This window comes from Schistocerca gregaria, chromosome 5, assembly GCF_023897955.1.
Source record: "Schistocerca gregaria isolate iqSchGreg1 chromosome 5, iqSchGreg1.2, whole genome shotgun sequence".
Classification (NCBI taxonomy): Eukaryota; Metazoa; Arthropoda; class Insecta; order Orthoptera; family Acrididae; genus Schistocerca; species Schistocerca gregaria.
The window spans coordinates 9,548,263-9,569,346 of record NC_064924.1 but is presented as its reverse complement, the minus strand read 5'-3'; the positions used below and the strand labels follow the sequence as shown (position 1 = coordinate 9,569,346).

The 21,084-nt window shown below is 39.7% G+C and overlaps 1 protein-coding gene across 2 annotated transcripts in view; it reads left to right on the top strand.

Moving 5' to 3' along the window:
* LOC126272019 (trehalase-like) overlaps positions 1 to 21,084 on the top strand; it is a 302,042-nt gene that overhangs the window by 105,361 nt on the left and 175,597 nt on the right. Inside the window, exon 2 of one of the 2 annotated variants that reach the window (XM_049974513.1) lies at positions 19,727 to 20,515. In XM_049974513.1, coding sequence (XP_049830470.1) covers positions 19,727 to 20,515 — 789 coding nt within the window. Of the gene's footprint in view, positions 1 to 19,658; positions 20,516 to 21,084 lie in introns of both variants that reach the window. The other variant, XM_049974514.1, reaches the window with a different exon arrangement.

The window sequence follows — 21,084 nt, the reverse complement described above, 5'->3', positions numbered from 1 at the left end:
ACATATCTGCAGCACTGAAAATCGAGTACAAGAAAAACCAACGTATCTGCTATTAAAATACACTTTTTAAGTAGCAAAAACTTACAATGAAAACAAATGTGCGAGCGTGTTTGCTGTAATTACAGATGCACTAACATTATAACATACATTCAAAATGTAATAATGTAACATGTGAGCTACAACGCTCTGAGCTGAATGAGAGAAGGAACTGGGAGCTCAAAGAGGAGGGTGACTGCTAAGCAGCCGCTCGGTGCAGGGTGCGGCTCCAGCACCGTTCGGGCACGCGGCACGCTGGTCTCCCAAGTAAAGAGCCGAAATAAAATGCGACAGAGTTTCCTGAGCTAATGCAGCATCCTCAACAACTGTCCTTTTTTCTCTTTGTACTCTTTCTCTGGCTGACTTAAGTTGCTCGCAACAGTTAGGTATGCCAAGACAAACTTACATATTAGTAAGAGGGCTAACAGAATTCTAGCACAGGCTGCATATTTGCAACATTTCCGATGAAAGCAAAGACAATGATACCGTGTACTATTGAAACATTTCTCCCCCACTGTTTCTCCACTCCTCTGGCGTCACAGACCAGTTGCTCTCTGTATAAAATGGCGGAAAATTCGAAAACTGGTGGGAAATTCGAAACAGCCAATTGCTCTATGAGGCTCCTCCACTCCTGTGATGTCATAGTGGAAGTAGCCACTCGTGGTACATATAAAACTCTAGGAACTTCAAAAATTCCAGACAGGCAACTGTCCAGTAAGTTAAAAACTAAAAAAACAGCAGACCCCGAGCCCTCGGCCCTACGGTGCTGCAATCTGGGATGGCAATCTCAGATGATGGAACGAGAAGTGCCGCCATCGCCTGTATTGTTGCCAAATCACTCGTGTGATTGAAATGGTGGACCTAGACTCAAGGATACAAACATGGGCTGCACAGTTGCCAGAACATTTGTGCTGAATACAGAATATGAAAGGGCAAATGTAGGCGACTTGTCCGACTGGGTTTTCCCTGGCCCTACATTGTTAGAATAAGAGATCATAGATCTCACCATAAGAGGTTACTTGTGTGCGAGCTTACCTGTGTCACATATAAAAGGGGTAGGAAAATAAAAATTGTAGGTATTCCCAGCTCACTGATGCGACCTACATCTTTGAACAATTTCTCCCCATCTCAGTTTCCAACCCAGTAGCACCACATCGAGGTATATCAACAACATTTGTCGGCAGCTGAGGGTTTCAGTTAGTCATCATTTAATCTGAGGCTTGTTTGAGTGCCCACTTTTATTGTCGGGGATGAGAGGGAGAAAGCTCTCCGGGGTAGACTGGGTAGTTATTGGTTACAGTGGTGATCTTTTAGGATTAATGGCAGGCTGGATATGCTGAAGAATTCAGTACTTATTTAAGTAATATCTTTATTCTCTTTGATACCTTATAAAAGAGGTGCCAGTTCCTAACCCCTTTCTGTATTATTTGTCAGACTCAATTTTCTCTTGGGCCACTCGCCTAAGCTTACAAGAGACAATTACTATTCTGTAAATTGTTCTTGTTAATTACAAAGCTACAAAATGATAGCTGTTCCTTGAGACAAAGACAGATCGTCTGTGTTCAGAGCTATTCCCCAGAATAAATAATTATTACTTATCTTGCAGTTGCTGTGTGTGTCTCCAGATCTGATCACCGACTTCTCCTTGTGAGTATTACTTCTGCATACTCAGGTTGCACGGCAGACTGATGTACTACTGCTTTCGGATTCCTCCATCAGACTACTCCATCAAAATTCCCCATCAGACTGACTCTTCTCATTTTACCTCTTGCTTATATACTGTCTAACTTGCGACTGACCCTCAATAATAGCCTCTCGGGATATTTCCATTAGCTGACTCCCTTGACACATAAATACTTTAATGTCGGATTTCTCCTAGAGGTTTCTGTTCAATGTTACCACCTACGTATACTGGAAAGCTTCCGTTGACATCAGGGCTTGTATCCTTTGGTGCAGTCTCAAATAGTTCCATCAGGTGTTTAGTCGGTGATCTGGCAGGCTACTGGAGGTCCCTACCTTACATAACATATTGAAAACTTCTTTGTCGTCCACCTGCAGTTAAAATAATGTCTTAACGGGTGTGTTTTGATCGTATGTGTCTTACCTCTCTCCCCTTCACAAACACTCTCCAGTAGGGTTTGTCAATGCTTAAACTTCAAGGCCTCTAACTTCTTGAAGTGACAATTATTCTCTGCTCATTTCATCTGACAAGTATTGCTTGACAAAATCATTATTTATTTGTTTTTGTTTTTTTCTTGGGACTGGACAGGATGAAATTACGAAACTGAATGAATGCATAATGGGCTTACAGTTCGTAATCGGCACTTTGAAAACAGATATTTCGAAAAAACAACGAGAAAATAGTGAGCTGAACATGCAAACACTTGTACGAGATAGTTTGTTTGTTACGGAAAAGTGTGAAGTGCAATAACAGCAAGACCAAAGTGCAAAATCAGAAAACCTGTGAAAGTTACGCAAGCTTTGTGCACGAAAACACATTCCAAATACTTTCAACTGCCGATAGTGAAAATGCAACATACAGTTCATACTAACGATGGGAAGAAGCAGAAAGGCACTTTGAATAAGGTACGAGAAGACAATTTATTGATGCAAACAAGCGTGAATGAGGAAAATGTAAATGTGCCAACCAAAAATTGTGTGGAAGTGTGTAGTAAAACAATGCAAAATGATTCCCGCATTGTGAATTCCAATAACAGCAAACTGTTTGTGCATTCAGACAGCCATGGTCGTGGTATTGCGAGTAAGCTAAAAGAAACAACTAAAACATATTCGTGGGGTATAGTGAAACCGGGAGCCCCACTTAGCGATATTAAAAAAATTACTGCATCCGCAGAGGTAAAAAATCTGCATAATAAAGATTTTGTTGTACTTCTGGGAGGCACTCCAAAGCATTTTAACTGTCAATTATAGCAGTCTTTTAGAAAATCTGGTAGCATTAGGTAATCATGAGACAGGGAAAAAGTGGTTTGAATCATACCTACAAAACATAACACAGATTGCAGGACAGATGCCAAGCTACTCCAACCACAAAATAAATTTCGTAGAGATGCAAAAAAAAAAAAAAAAAAATGGAAATAGGACTGCTGCAAGGCAGTATTCTAGGTCCCTTATTGTTGCTCGTTTATATAAATGGCTTTCACACCTCAGATGGAGCAGCAAAGGCCATACTATTCGCAGGATACACAAATGTGATAATAGTTGCACCAAAGCAAATGCTGCAAACAACTACTGATGAGGTAATAAAGAATGGCTAAACTTGGCTCAAGGCAAAACGATTGACATTAAATGCAAATAAAACAAATTATATGCAGTTTGGGAAAATATTTCAAAATGTAAATCTTGATCTGTTGTTGGCTGACAACGCCATAGACAGAGTGGCATGAACAAAATTGCTGGGAACTCGTGTAGAAGAAAATCTTAATTTTAATGATCATGTAATGAAAATTGTGCAGAAACTTAACTCAGCTTGTTTTGCTCTTAGAATTTTGCAAATGTTTGTACTGCAGAAGGTGCTGGGATGGCATATTTTGGCTATATTCAATCTCTATGGAATAATATTTTGGGATTCCACCACTTGCCGTCTAAAACAAATCTTTCTGTTCCAGAAGAGGGCTATTTGAATAATAACACACAGTCATCAACTGACACAATGCAAACCCTTATTCAATAAGCTTAAAGTACTGTAGTGGCACCACTTACAATAGGAAAAAGATTCGGTGCGATACTTTTGAGCGCACAAGTTACAGTCAGCCATGGGCCTGTTCACAGTAAGTTTCAATTACCAGCGATTGCGAAGTAGAATGGAGGCCACAGGGCTGTAGAACATCTGAAAATAGTAAATGCAGTGGTTTTCATGGTGCAAGTTACAGGCAGAAGGGGCCACTGGCACAACCTAGGTGTTCTGACTACATGACTCGGAGTGGTGGGTTAGCAAAACAGAGGCGCACAGCTGCGTATAAGTAGGTGCCGCTTTCCTAACGAGGGGGATTCAAGTATGGCAGCTTTCCTGGATGGTGGGGCATGTCACACCACTGGGTACATGCAGCAGCAGATGGGGTGCAAGCGTTCCAGTCCTCAGTGGGTCGCTGGTTCGACCCTCTGAGGCCAATGCAGGGTCTGTATCCAGCCAGCGACGGGCCACTTGATGGCTCACTACCACGGGCTCCCAACACATGCCAGAGGCATCCCAAAGTAAAGGCCCCTGAGTTGGCTGCCGGCGCATCATGATGTCATCAGAACACTGTGGCTGTACATGTCCGGCACGCCGCAATACGTTGCATGGGTCGCTGAGTGAGCCCTTCCATGCTAAGCTGTTTTGCGACAGCGAAGTGGTGTCTGTGGCATCATGGGACCCTGTGATGCAGAGAGAGGAACGTGGCACTGTAGCTGGGAATAATTAAACGCTTGAAGATCATGGCCGAGTTTTAATATGGCACATCTTAACAGTGTCCATCCACATCCTACATTCCTCCACCACACGCCAACATCTACATTTGGCATCACAGCCTAGTTTTAATACGGCACATCCTGACAGTTTTGATCCATGTCCTACATTCCTCCACCACACGCTAACATCTATATTTAGCAGTGATGGCTACATTTGGAGTCAGAATAGCGGGCTTCATCCACACATTACGACGTTTGAGCCCATTGCCTGCATTACAATCACAAAGTGTGGTGAGGGCTGAACTATTTTTCTTTTGAGTGTTGGACGTTTTCTTTCTTTGCGTTCTCAGAGTAAGAGAGTAAGTGTTCGTGTGTCTGGGGCAGTTAGATTTTTTTTTCTTTCTTGGAATTTCATTACTTTTGTATTGGGTTGAATATTATGTTTTATTTATCTTCTAATAAAACGTAATATGAGATAGTGAGCTGTAGGAAGTCAGTTTATTTTTGTAGTTAAATGTTGTGTATCTGTGTGATTTTATAGGTTGAAATGGGACTAACTGGGAATGAAAGCAACACAATGGCAGAGTCAGGGTCACAAGGTGTGTTGGAACCAGAAGTGGTACGGATTTTGTTGGAAAAGGTAGCACAATTGACAGTGGACAATACGTAGTTGAGAAGTGAATTAACAGCTAGAGTAGGCAGGACACATCATCTGATCAGTTGTTGTTGCCTAGGGTGCCACAGCAGGAGATTGATCCAGTTGCCACGAGTTCAATTATTCCATTTTATGGCAAGGCATCTGAGGATGTGCATTTGTCTGTGGAAGACTTGGAACCTTCAGCTGTGATGAACAGCTGGTCTGATGAACAGTTGTTACTTGCACCCAAGATTAGATTAATGGGTCAAGCAAAGACATATGCAAGGTGTTCTCAGGCCTTAAGGAAGGCAGAACAATTTAAGGATTTGTAGGAGGGGCTTTTACAGAGGTACAAGAAACAGAATAGCGCTCAGTACTTTAGGGAAGGGGTTGAATACAATAACAAAGAGACACGGGGAGACGGTAGAGAAATTTGCGGACAGAATAAGAGAATTTAATGAGTATACTTACGAGTTGGGTCAGAGCGATGAAGCGAATGGTGTTCTGTTCCAGGAGGCTGAGCAAAGGGCACTTGATGTATTTTTGAGGGTGTTACCTGTGCATATGGGGTGGAAACGGACTCCGAAATATTTATATTCGGCCATTCAGCTGGCAATCCAATGTTAAGAAATAGACGTGGCAACAGGGCTACGTGATAGATAAACAGTGTTTACAGTGGGTATAAAATGTTATGAATGTGGTCGTATGGGACATATGCAGAGGCAGTGTACCCAGCCACCGAAGAATATATGAAGGGTTGGAAATCAGCAACGTAGAGGTGGACAATCGTCAAACGGCAGAGGGGGCCCAAGACCCATCTAAGGGAGCTCCCATTTAATTTTAAATGCTACAAATACATATGCAGAGGTGGAATGTTCAGTGGTAGGATCCATAGGAACTAAAAAGTTTGAGATTTTGTCGGACATAGGGACGCAAGTGTCAGTGGCTACTAAAAGTTTAATGGGTCAAAGGAAGTTAGAACCACCATGTTATAGGTTGCGTGGAGTGCAGAATAAGGAGACACATCTTTGGGGTCAGTGACAGTTGACTTTCGCATAGGAAAAGCCCGATTTGATGCATGCTTGGAGGTAGTATCATGGGTAAGCGAGAGCTACGTCATGATCCTAGGAGTCGATTTCTTGTATCAAAATCATGCCAAAATTGACCTTAGACAACGGACTGTGGAACTTGGTGGAATTTTATTTCAGCTAGGTAAACTGTTGTTGATGCAGAGCTGTCGTGAGGGGTGTTCAATGTAATGAGCAAACTAATTGAGCCGCATACATTAACATTAAAGCTTAATTGGCTATGTGTCTAGTGGCACCAGGAGGTCACTTTGGGCAAGTGTAGGGTCAAGTCTACCTGTGGGGAGATGCATGCAAGAGGGAAACGACGGCCGCAGAGTCCCAGTAAACGTGGATAAATTTAGCGTTGTAGACGCGAATGTAGGAAAAGGAGTTTTAGTAGCGAATTTGGATGTACCAGATGATGAAGACTGGTGTTTGAGAGGCAGGCATAGTGATCAGTCACTAAATGCTGATAGAATTGCATTGCGTAGCAAAGTTAAGCATTTGAAATGAGGAGGAAAAGAGCATATGGAAGAATTGTTGTGGGAATTTAAGGATTTGTTTTTTCTGCGAGGGCCGTTACCAGCAACTCCATTAGATCAACATAGGATACTAACAGGGAACGAATCGCCTGTTTATCATAAACCTTACAGAATACTGAGGTAGCTGCAACTGATTGTGGAGGATTTCATTGATCAGCAGCTTGCAGACGGTATTATAGAGCATAGTAATAATTACTGGGGAGCGGTAATTGTCGTTACGCCTAAAAAATCTATGGATGGAACTAAGATATACAGGTTCTGTTGTGACTACCAATACCTCAATAATAAAACAGTAATGGACGCATACCGCATTCCAAACATATCGGAGACTTTGGATCACTTAAGACAGTGCCAATACTTTTCTACGATGGATTTGACAAGTGGTTATCATTAGTTAGAGGTGGCTCCAGAGGATCATCCAGAAACTGCTTTCTCTATTCCTGGAGGCCATTACCAGTACATCAGAATGCCATTCGCTTTGAAGAATGCTCCAGCAACGTTTCAGAGGTTGCTAGACAGTGTGTTGAGAGGTTTGAAACCATGGCAGTGTCTTGTCTATTTGAATGACATTGTAGTGTTTTCAAGAAGTATAGAGCGGCGTAGACAGCAGTTACGGGAGGTCCTTATGAGCTTCAGAGCAGCTCGTTTGACGTTGATCTCGGAGAAGTGTCATTTTGCATGGGAAGAAGTGAAATATTTATGTCATATCATCAGTAAGGATAGAGTGTGAACAGAACCGCGGTTGGTACAGGCTGTAAGGAATTTTGGGAACCAAAAACAGTTAAGAAAGTGCAATCAGTGGTCGAAATTTTCAATTTCTGTTGAAAGTTTGTGTAGGGTTTTGCAGATTTAGCCCAGCCATTGATGCGATTGTTATGGAAGGGTGTTAAATTTGAGTGGATAGAAGAGTGTCAGAAAGTGTTTGACAATCTGAAATCAGTGTTAACATCAAGTTCGGTTCTTGTAGTTCCAGATTTTGAAAACGACTTTTATTCTAGCATGTGCTGCATCAAATCAAGGATTAGGCTGTGTTCTTGGTCAGGAAATTGATTGGAAAGAACATCCTGTAGCCTATGCGTCTAGGCAGTTGAATGCAGCAGAGAGGATTTACTCAACAACAGAGAGGGAGGTGCTTAGTGTAATCTATAGAATCACATATTTTAAATGTTATTTATATGGAAGAAGATTTCGGGTAGTGACAGATCATACTCCATTGAAGTGGTTGTTGGAGTTAAAGGATCCCTCCACTAGACTCTCAAGGTGGGCTGTGAGGCTTAGTGAATTCATCTACGAGGTGGTGCACAAGCCTGGCAAGAAGCATGGTAATGCGGATACACTGAGTAGAAAGGTGGCAAAAGTAGAAGTCATAGGTTATGACCTAGCAGTATGGCAAGAATTACAGGACACTGACAATGATTGTAAATTGTATTGGACACAGCCACAATTTAATATGTACGACAGTCTTCTGTGCAGGGAAACGAAGTTAGGGCCAAGGGTATTAGTGCCAGCAAAGTTGAGAGATGAGGTTTTAAAAGAAGCACATGATCTAGTGTTATCTGGTCATGGTGGGAGTAGAGCGACGAATAGGACAGTGGTGGATAGGTATTGGTGGATGGATAGGAAAGTAGAAGTGGATCAGTATGTCAAGAATTGTATACCATGTGCCCAGAGAGCAGATTTGAGTTGGAAACGGATACAGCTACAATGATTGCCGAAAGTGACATGTCCATTTTCTGAGTTGGGAATTAATTTCTTAGAATCTTTCAGTCGAACACCATTGGGGAACAGATTCGTTCTGACAATAATAGACCATTTTTCGAGATATGTGGAGATGGTGGCTATGCCAAATCAACAGGCAGCAATGGTCTCGCAAGTGTTAATAAACAACTGGATTTTGAAGTTTGGTGCACTGGACAGAATAATTACTGACCAAGGGACCAACTTCATGTCGTATTTAATGAAGGACCTATGTAAATTGTTGCATGTAAAGAAGTTGAGGATGAGCATGTTGCATCCTCAGACGAATGGAATGTTGGAACGGGTACACAGAACAATTGGGAAGATGCTGAGTTTTCATGTGGATCCTCATCACCGTCAGTGGGATGAGTATTTGAAGCATTCTGTACTTGCATACTATGCAAAAGTCCAAACCAATACCAGTTTGTCTCCGTTTGAGGTAGTGTACGGGCGAAAAATACCATCACTATTTGATTTAGTGAAGCTACAGAAAGGAAGGACTGGTGAATCTGTACATCAATTTGCGAGGACAATTCAGGGTGTTTGGAAACTGGTACAAAAATCAAATACGAAATCTTTGGAAAGGCAGGAAGATGCAGTGAAGCGGAAAGGAAGTTTACCACAGTATAGAGTAGGGCAATAGGTAACGTTATCCAGCCCCTATACGCCAAAAGGGAAAACGAAGAAGTTCATCACGAGGTATCAAGGACCATACCAACTAGCTGCAACCACACCCCCCTTTAATGTTAAGCTTCAACTGCCAACTAGAACAATGATGTTACACATTTGGCGGTTGTTGTCATTTAAGGGTTGTCCAGATGTGGTTCCAGGCATGTTATAGGAAGGGAAGAGGAAGAAGGAGAGAGTGGAGAGAGGTGTTAAGTGCAGTGAAAACCAGGAAGATAGAGTACAGTATGCTTTGCGATCTAGAAAGTAGTAGAGTATTTGTAGTTTTTTGTTTTCTTGTTATGTATCATTGGGTTTGCGTAGACTAATTAGGCATTGTATTTTCATATGTTGTATGAGTATTGTGAATCTGCTGGAAACAGCAGGGACTAAGGGTGATGGTGATCACAGTCCTCAGGGCACTGAAAAGGGGAGTGTTGAGCAAGTTGGTAGAAGTAGAAAACTGAGGAGGTATTGCTGATCTCAGCAGTTTAACAGCCGGTATGCCGAGATAATGAGGGAGGAATTACACAGCTGCAATAGAGGGAAGATAACCGTATGTCCAGACAGGGTGAGAAGCACCAATCTGGGCACATGCATGGTGCAGTTATTTTTAGAAAGAAGGAAAGAAATCGATTGACCAAGGGACATCGTGGAGCATAAATTGAGCTTGCAAGAGGTCAGGATGCATTGGATCTTCTCTGCCAATGAAAATTTTATAGCAGTAGCAAGTTGTTTTGAGCAGGGAGTATTTGCAGATGTGAAATGTACAGAGCTCGAGGGGAGTGGAATTTTAATCAATGGAACTGCATGTAACATAATAGGACCAATCTTCCATCTGCCAGCGTCAATTTTGGGAGTCACGCAATTCAATGTTACACAGCAACAGCTGTACTGGCCAGAAACAACTTTAGAGTTTTTGTCATGGCAGAATCTAACCTTCTTAAATCAAACTCTGGAGTCAGGTCTATTGAGCTCCATAAACCAGTTATTTTCTGAGCAAGAGGGGCACATATCAGCCAAACAGCTTGTGCAACATGTCACTGAGTAAAGGGAGAGGCAATGACAAGCAATGATCAGTTTGAGCACCTCTGTGCTAAGTTCCATCACAGCCTTAACTTTGCCTTGTGTTGTTTTCATTCTGATCAGGCTGAGAGCCAATTCCAAGAGGGAATCGACGGTAGTCCAAATACCAGTGGATTGGATATCGAGGGCATAAGATGGGTAGGTAAGGGATTGATCGAGCATTAAGTGGAGTGGTCATCCAGTAAGGATTTTTTACATTTTGTATCATGTCATGCATTTAAGAGTATTAGGCCACATCAAAGTTTCCTAATAGTATTAGTATATATGTCATAAGTATGGGACGAACAAAACAAGTTTAAGAGTAGTTAGAGGTCGACCTGGGGACCAGCTCTTTCTGAAGGGGGGAATAATGTAGCAGCACCACTGTTTAACATAGAAAAAAGTTAGATTCAGTGCAATATTTCTGAGTGTACAAGTTATAGCCAGGCATGGGCCTGTTGACAGTAAATCACGCTTACCAGTGATTGTGAAGTAGAATGGAGGCCACAGGGCTGTAGAACTGCTGAAAAGAGTAAACACAGAGGTTTGCATGGTGCAAGTTGCAGGCAGAAGGGGCCCACTGACCCAGCCTATGTGTTATGAGTACATGACTTGGAGCAGCGTGTTAGCAAAATAGAGGCACACAGCTGTGTACAAGTAGGTGCCGGTTTCCTAACGAGGGGGATTCAAGTATGGCAGCTTCCCTGGACAGTGGGGCATCTCACACCACTGGGTACATGCAGCAGCAGATGGGGTGCCAGCATTTCAGTCCTCAGCGGGTCACTGGTTTGACCCTCTGAGGCCAACGCAGGGTCTGTAGCCAGCCAGTAACGGGCCAATCAACGGCTTGCTATCAAGGGCAGTCTTGTTCACTTTCAACACACGCTGGAGGCATTCTGAAGGCCGCTGCATCAGCTGCCAGCACATCCTGATGTCACCAAAACACTGCGGCTGTACACGTCCAGCACACTGCAACATGTTGCACGGGTCGCCCAGTTAGCCCTTCCACGCCAAGGTGTTTTGCAGACAGAGAAGTGGTGTCCTTGGCATCGTGGGACCCTGTGACACAGATAGAGAGGAATGTGGCACTGTAGCTGGAAATAATAATACACTTGAAGATCATGGCTGAGTTTTAATATGGTGCATCCTGACAGGTTCCATCCATGTCCTGCATTCCTTCACCACACGGAAACATCTACATTTGGCAGTGAAGAGTACAGTACTAACAGTACCCTCCTTATATACCTATACAAATGTGTTTTATATTTTAGGGCACATCTTACATATTTTCAGACAAATGCCGACTTACATAACTATAGTACTCGGAATAGCACATCACACCATACTCAGTGAATAAAAGAACACACACACAAAGGCTAACTCTACAACATACTGCCAGCCAACATCATAAAATTACAAGGTGAGAACAAATTTTAAGTAGAATTTAAAGAATTTCTACTTGAACAGTGTTTTTACTTGGTAAGTGACTATTTAGGCCAATAAATAATTCTGAAATATTTATACTAAGGCAAAACTGAAAACACTGTCTTTCATCAACTAAAGTTTATGTTAATTTTTTAAATCTGATAGATAGTGTGGTAAAATCCTTACTGAATTATTGTAGTGAATATAAGTGCTTCCTGTTTAAGGAAGACAAAAGTAAAGCCTGACTATGTAGATACAATACCGTTAGTATACATCTATAAAAGTTGTATTACAGTGTCTTGTACGACCAAGTATTATTCCTTGAACACTTTTGTACAATTCTGTATGTATTATTCTTTGTATTACTTAATGTTAAATTTTGTATGTTCCTTTCGCACAGATTGTTTCCCATAAATTTACATACACTTTTGGAGACCATCCATACAATATTTACTGTCTTGAATGGAGTAATAGATGAAGAAGGAAAGAAAACTGATCAGCCATCATGTTCATCTAAGTGTTTATGAAGCTAACAAATCATATTTGGTACCTTTCATTGTTATACTTGTGCGTTATGAAAATTTGCAGTTTTGTGATAAATTACATAAAAGATCTGCGAAAAATGCATCACTTTTAGTGCACATTCTTGTGATTAAGTACCACAAAATGTGATATCAGAATGTAGTAGATTTCTATCTTGGAGTTAGCTCTTAGCATTATTTAGTAGTTGATGCAATAGTTAATAATCTGTTAACTTTTTGTATTTATTTATTAACAAAAAGTTAACACAATTACATCTCTTTTTACACAGAAAATGCTCAGGGCAAGAAACTGACTAACTGTTGTACAACCATACAAAATTGTATTTGCATCACAATCAAATTACATCAAATATTTCTCTAAATTATTCAAATTTATCCTTTCTCAAAGATTTAAAAAAATGGTTGCTACATTGTTCTGTGTATTCGCTTTACAAATGTCTATAAGCCCATACATATAAGATTCATTCACAAAATGGTAGTCTGTGCCATTATCCTTTGAACTTTTAGTAATGTTACAATATATAGCTATACTGTCTACCCCTGAGTTGTCTTCATATACTTTAACAGGCTCGCCAGGCTTTGCATCAAAAATTCTCAGAATATTCAGAATGAACTTGATCTCAGTGCAGCTTCTGACAGTGCTACATTTCAAAATAAAAAGAAGAATTTGTAACACATCCATTGTTTCTTAGATTTCCAAAGTGTGACAGTCCTGAATAAGTTAATTACATAGCCTGCTGTAGACTTAAATTCTATACAATCACCTGCCCAGTCCTTATCTACAAAAGAATGTAAGAGATTAATATTTGCAGTCCTTCAAAATGTTAACTTAAAATCTTTTGTTTGACACAAATATTTCAGTATTCACAAAGTATACTTAAAGTGAATATAATTGTAACAACTCTGAAATCTGCTCAAGTTGTGCTAGTTTTAATTTCAAATTAACTTGCATGGATATACTGTGCTGATATTTCTCAGCAAGTGATCGATTCAGTTTTCCTGACCAAAAGCCACTGCATTCTCTGCATAATTATTGTCCATGTTTACCCCAAGATAATTGCTTACTTCATCTAAGACTTTCATTTCAAATTGCTTAAATAATGGATTCTTTATTTCTTGTATTCAACATTTTCCTTTTACCTCAAATTAGAAAATCATCAACAAATACAATTATATTATTTGCAGCCATCAGTACATATAGGTAATAATCATATTTACTTTTTTTAGAACCTAGAATTTTTAAAAACTCTTCCAGACAATGGGACTGTGCTTGAGGACATTCTCTCAGACAATGAATGGTCTATGTAACAGGAGGCCCTAGTCACACGACATTTCCATCTCCATACCTTAAGTAACCTACAGACTCAACCTGTTTCATCCTCCTTTCTTGGACATTTGTTTACATAAATTTCCGAGAAAACTTCTGGATTTAGAAATGCAGTCTGTACATCAATTGGTTCTACAGTAAAGACGTTTTGCAAACAACACTTTCAATATTTGCATCCTAGCAGCTGGTGAACATATATCACCCACAATCTAATTCTGCTGAAAGCCCCTTACAGCTAATCTTGCTTTACAAGTGTCATCTGATTTTCTCATAAAAACCTACTTTACATCAAGAATGTTTAGATTCACTGGATTAGTTACTAGTTCTCAAGTTTTATTTTTATTTAAGCTTTCAGTTTCATTGTTCATTGCTTCTTTTTATCAAACAGTTATAAACAACTTCAATGTTCAGAGTATTTATTAACAAAAAGTTAAATACAATCTACATCAATGACTAGCAGTTGCAATCCATTATATACTCATTGCTGACAGCCCTCTCAACTCTGTTGATATTATCACAATAAATGTACCACATGCCAACAGTGACATCAAAGCATTGTTTACTTAGTGCTTATCATTAAATTAACCAATGTTGCATAATGTCAATCTTATATGAATAATTTATGAGTGAATAAATAATATTAGCAGAACAGCACATGTAGGCAGTGGTTATTACAATACTCAGAAGTCACAGATACATGACCCAAGCCTGGCTTGGCAGTTCTGAACTAAGATGATGAAGTGTGTTATACACTAAAAGGAGTGTGACACAAGTCCACTTTCATTACAGGGTTCATCTTGTTGCGTGTGAAACATTTCGTCTCCGCACAGTATTTGGTTGACAGGCAAAATCCCTGACAAGCATACCAAGTTATGCCTGATCCAAAGGTACTAATCAAAACATGCAACAACAGAGGACACCATGCATTAAGCTCTGATAATTTCACTGCCTTGCTCACATGAATGTGAGATTTTCATGAGGACAGTAATAGTTGTGATGGTTCATAGTAATGTTAGAATCTAACTGCACCTCATTGGACCACAAAAAACGTCTGCAATTCCTCAGCCTCATGATAGTGCGCCATATGATTGTACTTCTCACAATAAGTGTAGTTGTGATAATGAGTTAAAAATGCTTTTAGGAAATCAAGAAACGCTGCATCTACCTGACTGCCTTGATCCAAAGCTTTTAGGATGAGGAGGTCATTCCCTTCAAGAGATCCCATTATGTTTGAGTTCAGAATATGTTCTACAATTCTATAACAAATTGATGTCAAGGATATTGGACAGTAGTTTTGTGGATCACTTCTACTACACTTCTTTTAGACAAATGTGACTTGTGCCTTTCTCCAAGAACTGACCACAGTTATCTGTCAGGCACTACATCTGAGGCCTGGAGCTCTGTTCAATGTTAACCATTTTAGCTGTTTCACAACACCACTGACACTAATACTTATTTTATTCATCTTTTCAGTGGTACGAGGATTAAATTGGGGCAATTCTCCTGGGTTTTCCCTTGTAAAGGAACACATGAAAACAGAGTTAAGCATTTAATCTTTTTCCTTGGTACCCTAAATTTCAGTTCCTAACTCATTCGCTTGGGACTGGATACCAACTTTAGTGCCAGTAACAGTCTTTAAAAGGACCAGAATTTCTTTGGATTTTGTGAAATGACAGTTAACAATATTCTGCTACAGTAGTCATCAAAGGCATAATGCATTGTTCTCTTGACAGCCAAAAGCATTTTATTCAGCATATCCATATCTATAGTCCTCTGCCTTGTTTTACATAACTTTTTTTACAGTAACTGTATACCATGGAGGATCCCTCCCACTAAGAACAGTATTACTGCATACATATCTATCCAGCGCATGGTCAACTATTCTTTTAAACTTGAGCCAGAGTTCCTCTATTATTGAATTATAAACAATAAGTACAACCTTGCCCACCTATGCAGTAGAGTGACAGTACTGCACTTATGACCGTTACATAGCATGCTAGATAGCCAGATCCTTACATAGCACTCTCAATAGCCACCCCCATGACACTAAAAATGGAAATATAAAAATAACTGACATCAAATAATGCACAAGTGGTGAATATTGTAAGTTTAATTCTTAATCGTACAGCAGTGATCCTCATAATAAAACTGACACCTTGTGTTCAATATTTTTTATTGCTACAATCAAAAATATTGTTCGGTACAAGTGCTGTTCCTTATTGATATCTATCTATCTCCAGCCAAGTGTTCAGCATAGTCGACTGCCATTCGGAGGAGCCAGATTCAGTTCTCCGTATTGTCAGGGGATTTTCCTCAGTAGTACTGGCATGGGGTGCATTCAGTCACAAAAGAAGCATATTCTGTGCACTGTATGAACAACATTCTGTTACCATACTGCTTAGTCCTGTGTGTGCTTATGCCAGTTAAACTTAAGTAAATTAAAAAGGAAGCTGCTGCTTTCGAGAATGCTGTCGATCCCTTAGTTAAACTTGACAGCTGCTGTTTGTCCTCTGTAGGTAATTCATTAGTTATCTTACTACATCGGCATATCTTGGGGAAATTAGTTACCTAGACAATTACATTCTGATCCCATCCACATACATTACTAGTTGTTGTGTGGCTTTACAATGAATACCACTACACCATGTAGCTAACAGAACTTTTCTACCCTCAAGGATAGCTTTTCACATAATTTGTTGGAAAAGTGGCTCATGAGGTAAGTTTTTAATTTTCATTTAAGTTGGTTGAGATCCATAATTTCTTGATTTATCTTAGATAGAACTTGAATACTTTAGCTCAAAAGCATATAACTCCTCTCTGAAGTATAAACAAGAAGGCAAAGTTTACATGAAAACTATTTTTGTTTTATGTATGCATGGCCTCTATTCTTTCACGCATGTCTGTAATAACAGACAGCCACACATTCATATAATTGATTCACCTTGATGGGTCACAAATCCACTGCCTTCAGTACAGACACACAATTATGTTCAACCTCCTTTGGGAACCTCAAAGTAGCAAACATGGAGGACACGAGCAAGGACTGTAGGTAGGTGGGCATGAGGGTTGGCTGAGGGGTGTACCGAGGTAGGCTGTGTAGCTGAGACAAACAGTGTGTCTGCATTGTGCAATGTTAACACAACTGCCTAATAAACAGGAAATCCTGGGTTTGAATCCCAGTCCGGCATACAATTTTACTCGTCGCCAGTATTTCCACATGAAGTACCAATGCAGCTGACATCAAAGTTCGTTCCCTTTCCTTTCCTTTCTTGCCCCTCTGCCTTCAAAGTACATAATAAACTACTTTTGTGTTGTATCTTACATGTGTGTAGCTCACAGTTCAGTTCAAACTAATATTTAATGTTAGGAACAGAAACCATCAAGGAGTAAATTTATTGAGTCAAGTGTGTAAGAATTCCAAGATCTGAAAGATGAGCAGCTGACTACTTCACAAAATATCTTTACTGCTCATTTCTGATAAATAAACAGATTGTTTACTCAAAGTTCACTCCCCAAGAAGATAATTCTTCTGATATATGAGCAAACAGACAACAGAATTCTGACAGACTTTATCTGAAGGAGACAATATATTTAGTCCTGCTGTCAGATAAGAATAAAAGTACCCAACACTCTCTTAGGTTTCTGAACCACAAGTACCTTCCACATTAGGATGGAAGGCTACTCACCATATGGAGGAGGAACTGAGTAGCAAACAATCCTATTTAAAAGTGAATTCATAAGTAGACTAAGCTGTTGGACAAAGCAGTTCATACATGCACAATACATGCACATATGGCCTCTAACATCTTCGTGATAATATCAGGTTGATAGTGACCCACCTATTTTGAGGACTTCATCCTGCCCTTCCCAACCTTCTCCCCTCTGCTCCGTGAAGAAGGAACAAATTGTTTTTTCTCTAACCTACGATAGAATTTTGTACTTTGTAATGTGTACTGTCAGTACTAAATACTCGTATTTTGAAGCCTGGGGGTAAGTGCTGACCAACAATTCTACCTCATAATTTTGTAATTTTTTCAAGAGGTTGCTTTCAATACAAAAAACAATAAACTAATGAGTTTCTGAGGCTTACTTCCTTATTGTAAGAAATATGCATGTGGTGTGTTTCTTCAACAGGGACAAGTTGTCCATGTTTCTTTTGGCAAAAAATGATGGTTAACTACAAAAATAAATAAAAAAAGCAGTAATAGAAAAACAGCTTCTCTCCAGCGTAGCTTTTTGAAGATTAACATATGCTCTGCTAGTTTTATTATTTTCAGTTTAGTCTGAAGAAGCAAAAATAGTTCACAGAACTGTAATAAAACCTATTCTTTAAAATAATGTACAGAATTAATTAATAGCAAGTGTTTCTCTTTGTTGATGAATCCTTTGAATGATAGAAAATTCCTGAAGGTACCCCTATGTGACAGTATCTGTGGATTGCCATAAATGAATGAATGAATGAATGAGATGAATGGAAGCAGTTTGATGTTACTTTGCATATAAGAACTGAGCCTACACTTCACAGACAAAATTTCAAGTTTTTCAGGGATATTTTTTGAGTACTTTTAATAAGGCATCCACAGCCTCATGAGGCTTATTAAAGGGTAATTTCACTTTATTTAGTTCCCATTCACCTATGCGTCTTTATTGTAATGAAAATGTCTGCACAACACTGCAGATGTTGACAGTATGAGCTGTGTCTCTTTCTTAGTAATGAATTTGTTCCATTCAGTCATGATACTTACTGTTGCCACCAGTAATACAGAATTTGCTATTGACAATAGTAATGCTCACTTTACTCTTCATCCTCAAACTCACATTCAGTATTACTTGTTTCCGTCTCACATTCATTTTTCTACCGATCTTAGTTATATACTTACAGTGACACAAAACTATATGGATAAGTTTACTGATGAAAAGTTCTCTGATTTGTACCTCATGTACAGGTCCATTCAGTGTAATGGAAGAGTGGCACAAAAACACTGTGAAGAGTTGCTCCTGCTGCCTTAGCAACCACATCAGAGTACTTTGCCTTTATGGCAAATGGAAGGAGAGCTGGTGGTATAAAGTTCCTGATCAACAGTCTTGTGCCAGTATTCTGAATTAAATTCCAAACCTATCTGTAGAACCTCATGAAGTGAGGGCACGTAGCACTGTTGATCTCAGCAATGCCCTGGTTGCTATTTGAATGAGTCAGTTATATTCCAGCATGTAGATTCTCCCTCTCTCTTCTCTAGCTGTCATCTCACAAAAATATGGCACTGTGCTACACGTGTACCCATTAAACTTACCCATATGTAACAGATACAATTGAACACATAGCTCTCACACTTTGTGAAGGAAGGCAGCCACTCTGTGTGAAGAATAAAGAAAGACTCTTGCATTTAGGCATCTCCCTGTTAGTTAGTTATATTACTTGTTCCATGGATCATGAACACGATTCTTTCGTAATGATGTGGAACGTGTCAAAGTACACAAGATTCATTTATCCCAAATAATCATTGTTAGTCTTATATACAGTACAATTGTTAATGCTTACTGTATTTCTTTGACCTATGTCTAAAAATTCATCTATGGAGTAGAAGGAGTTGTCATTCAGGAATTCCCTTAACTTACTTTTGAATGCCGATTGGTTGTCTGTCAGACTTTTGATATTGTTTGGCAATTGACCAAAAATCTTTGTGGCAGTATAATTCACCCCCTTTTGTGCCAATGTCAAATTCAATGAACAGTAGTGAAGGTCACCCTGTCTCCTAGTATTGTAGCTGTGGACTGTGCTATTAATTCTGAAGTGATCTGGGTTACTAACAACAAATTTCATTAGGCTGTATATATATTGTGAAGCTACTGGCAATATTCCTAATTCTTTAAATAACTGTCTACAAGATGATCTTGGATGAGCCCCAGACATTATTCTGATAACACGTTTTTGTGCAATAAATACCTTCTTTCTTAGTGTCAGCTGTGCCATATGACTTGGCTTTTTAGAGTACTTTTGCATCTGAAGTTTCTTGACTCACTTAATGCTTCATGTTGTATGTTTCAGTGATTGCATACTACAGGCTTCTTCATTGTTGTGAAAGTATTCACACTGAAGTAAAGGTAGCTAGCGTAAAAACCTGAATAAATCACAGTTACCCAGAATAAGTCATGAAGAAACCTCCATAATTTTCTTTAGTTGCCTTCAGACTCACCTTACATAAATAGTTAGTTTGCAAACTGGAAATTATTATGAAAAAGGCATTAAATTTTTTTTGTATTCTGCTTTTTTACAGCCAGATTTACTGCCAGGGATCCTTACTAGACACTGTGCAGAAGAGCAAAATTTACAGCGATGACAAAACTTTTGTGGACATGAAACAGAAAAAACCATCGCAAGAAATTCTGTCTGAATTCCAAACCTTGATGGACTCAACAAATGGCTCACCCTCACAAGAACAAATACGGAACTTTGTTTCCGATAATTTTGAAGAGGGCAAGGAATTGGAGGAATGGACTCCTCCAGATTGGGTAAAAAATCCATCTAGTCTTAACACTATTAGGGATCCAGATCTGAGAAACTGGGCCTACTATTTAAATGACATGTGGAAAGAGTTGGCTCGAAGAATTTCAGATGATGTGAAAGAAAATCCTGACAGATACTCCCTGATATATGTCCCAAATGGTTTCATAATACCTGGAGGACGCTTTCGGGAATATTACTACTGGGACACCTACTGGATTGTTAATGGCATTCTGATATGTGGCATGAAGGAAACAGCAAAAGGAATTATTGCCAACTTTGCTCATATGGTAGAAGATATAGGCCACATACCAAATGGTGGTCGTGTATACTACTTAGAACGTTCACAGCCACCTATGTTTGTACCCATGATTTATTCCTATACTACTTATGTGAAGCCGCATGAAGCACAAATGATAATAAAGCAGTACATAGATACTATGGACAAGGAGTTTTCATTTTGGATGTCAAACAGAACTGTAGCTGTTGAGAAAAACGGAAAGAGCTATACGTTATGCCGCTACTATGCGCCATCATCTGGTCCCCGGCCTGAGTCTTATACGTAAGTATAAAAATGAACTTATGAATCAGTTAAACAAGATTTACAATGTCTGTGTGTGTGTGTGGGAGGGGGGGGGGGGGGTAAAGGTAGGTGTCAGGGAAGTTAGGTGAGTGTTTTATCAGATCATTTCTTCATCTACCTGGTCTTTTACTGGTAGAGGTGAAAAGATTTTGGGCCATTTATGATTTCCCCATTAGCTGCCAATTTATGCAACTGAGTCATTATTGGTATTGCAGTATTAGCTATTCAGTAGTAGTGTGTATCATTTCATTATGACAAGTTCAGTTTTTATGTTCTAGAACAATGAGGAACAATTCCAACTGCATAAAACATTTAAGCATTTCTTATCTATGGTTCACATTTTTGGTATGAAGCACAGAGCATCCATAGATACATTGAAACCACTCTGTACGAAGGAAGTAGGGAGCACTTCCTCTGCGCAGTTCTTCTCCACAAGGCGTTAAGTGTATAGGATGGGATGGAGTTTGCCTTCCCCCTCACCCCCCCATCCCCCCTACCATCCTCATCCCCGCCCTTCATCCCCTGCCTACCCCCCCTCCCTTCATCCC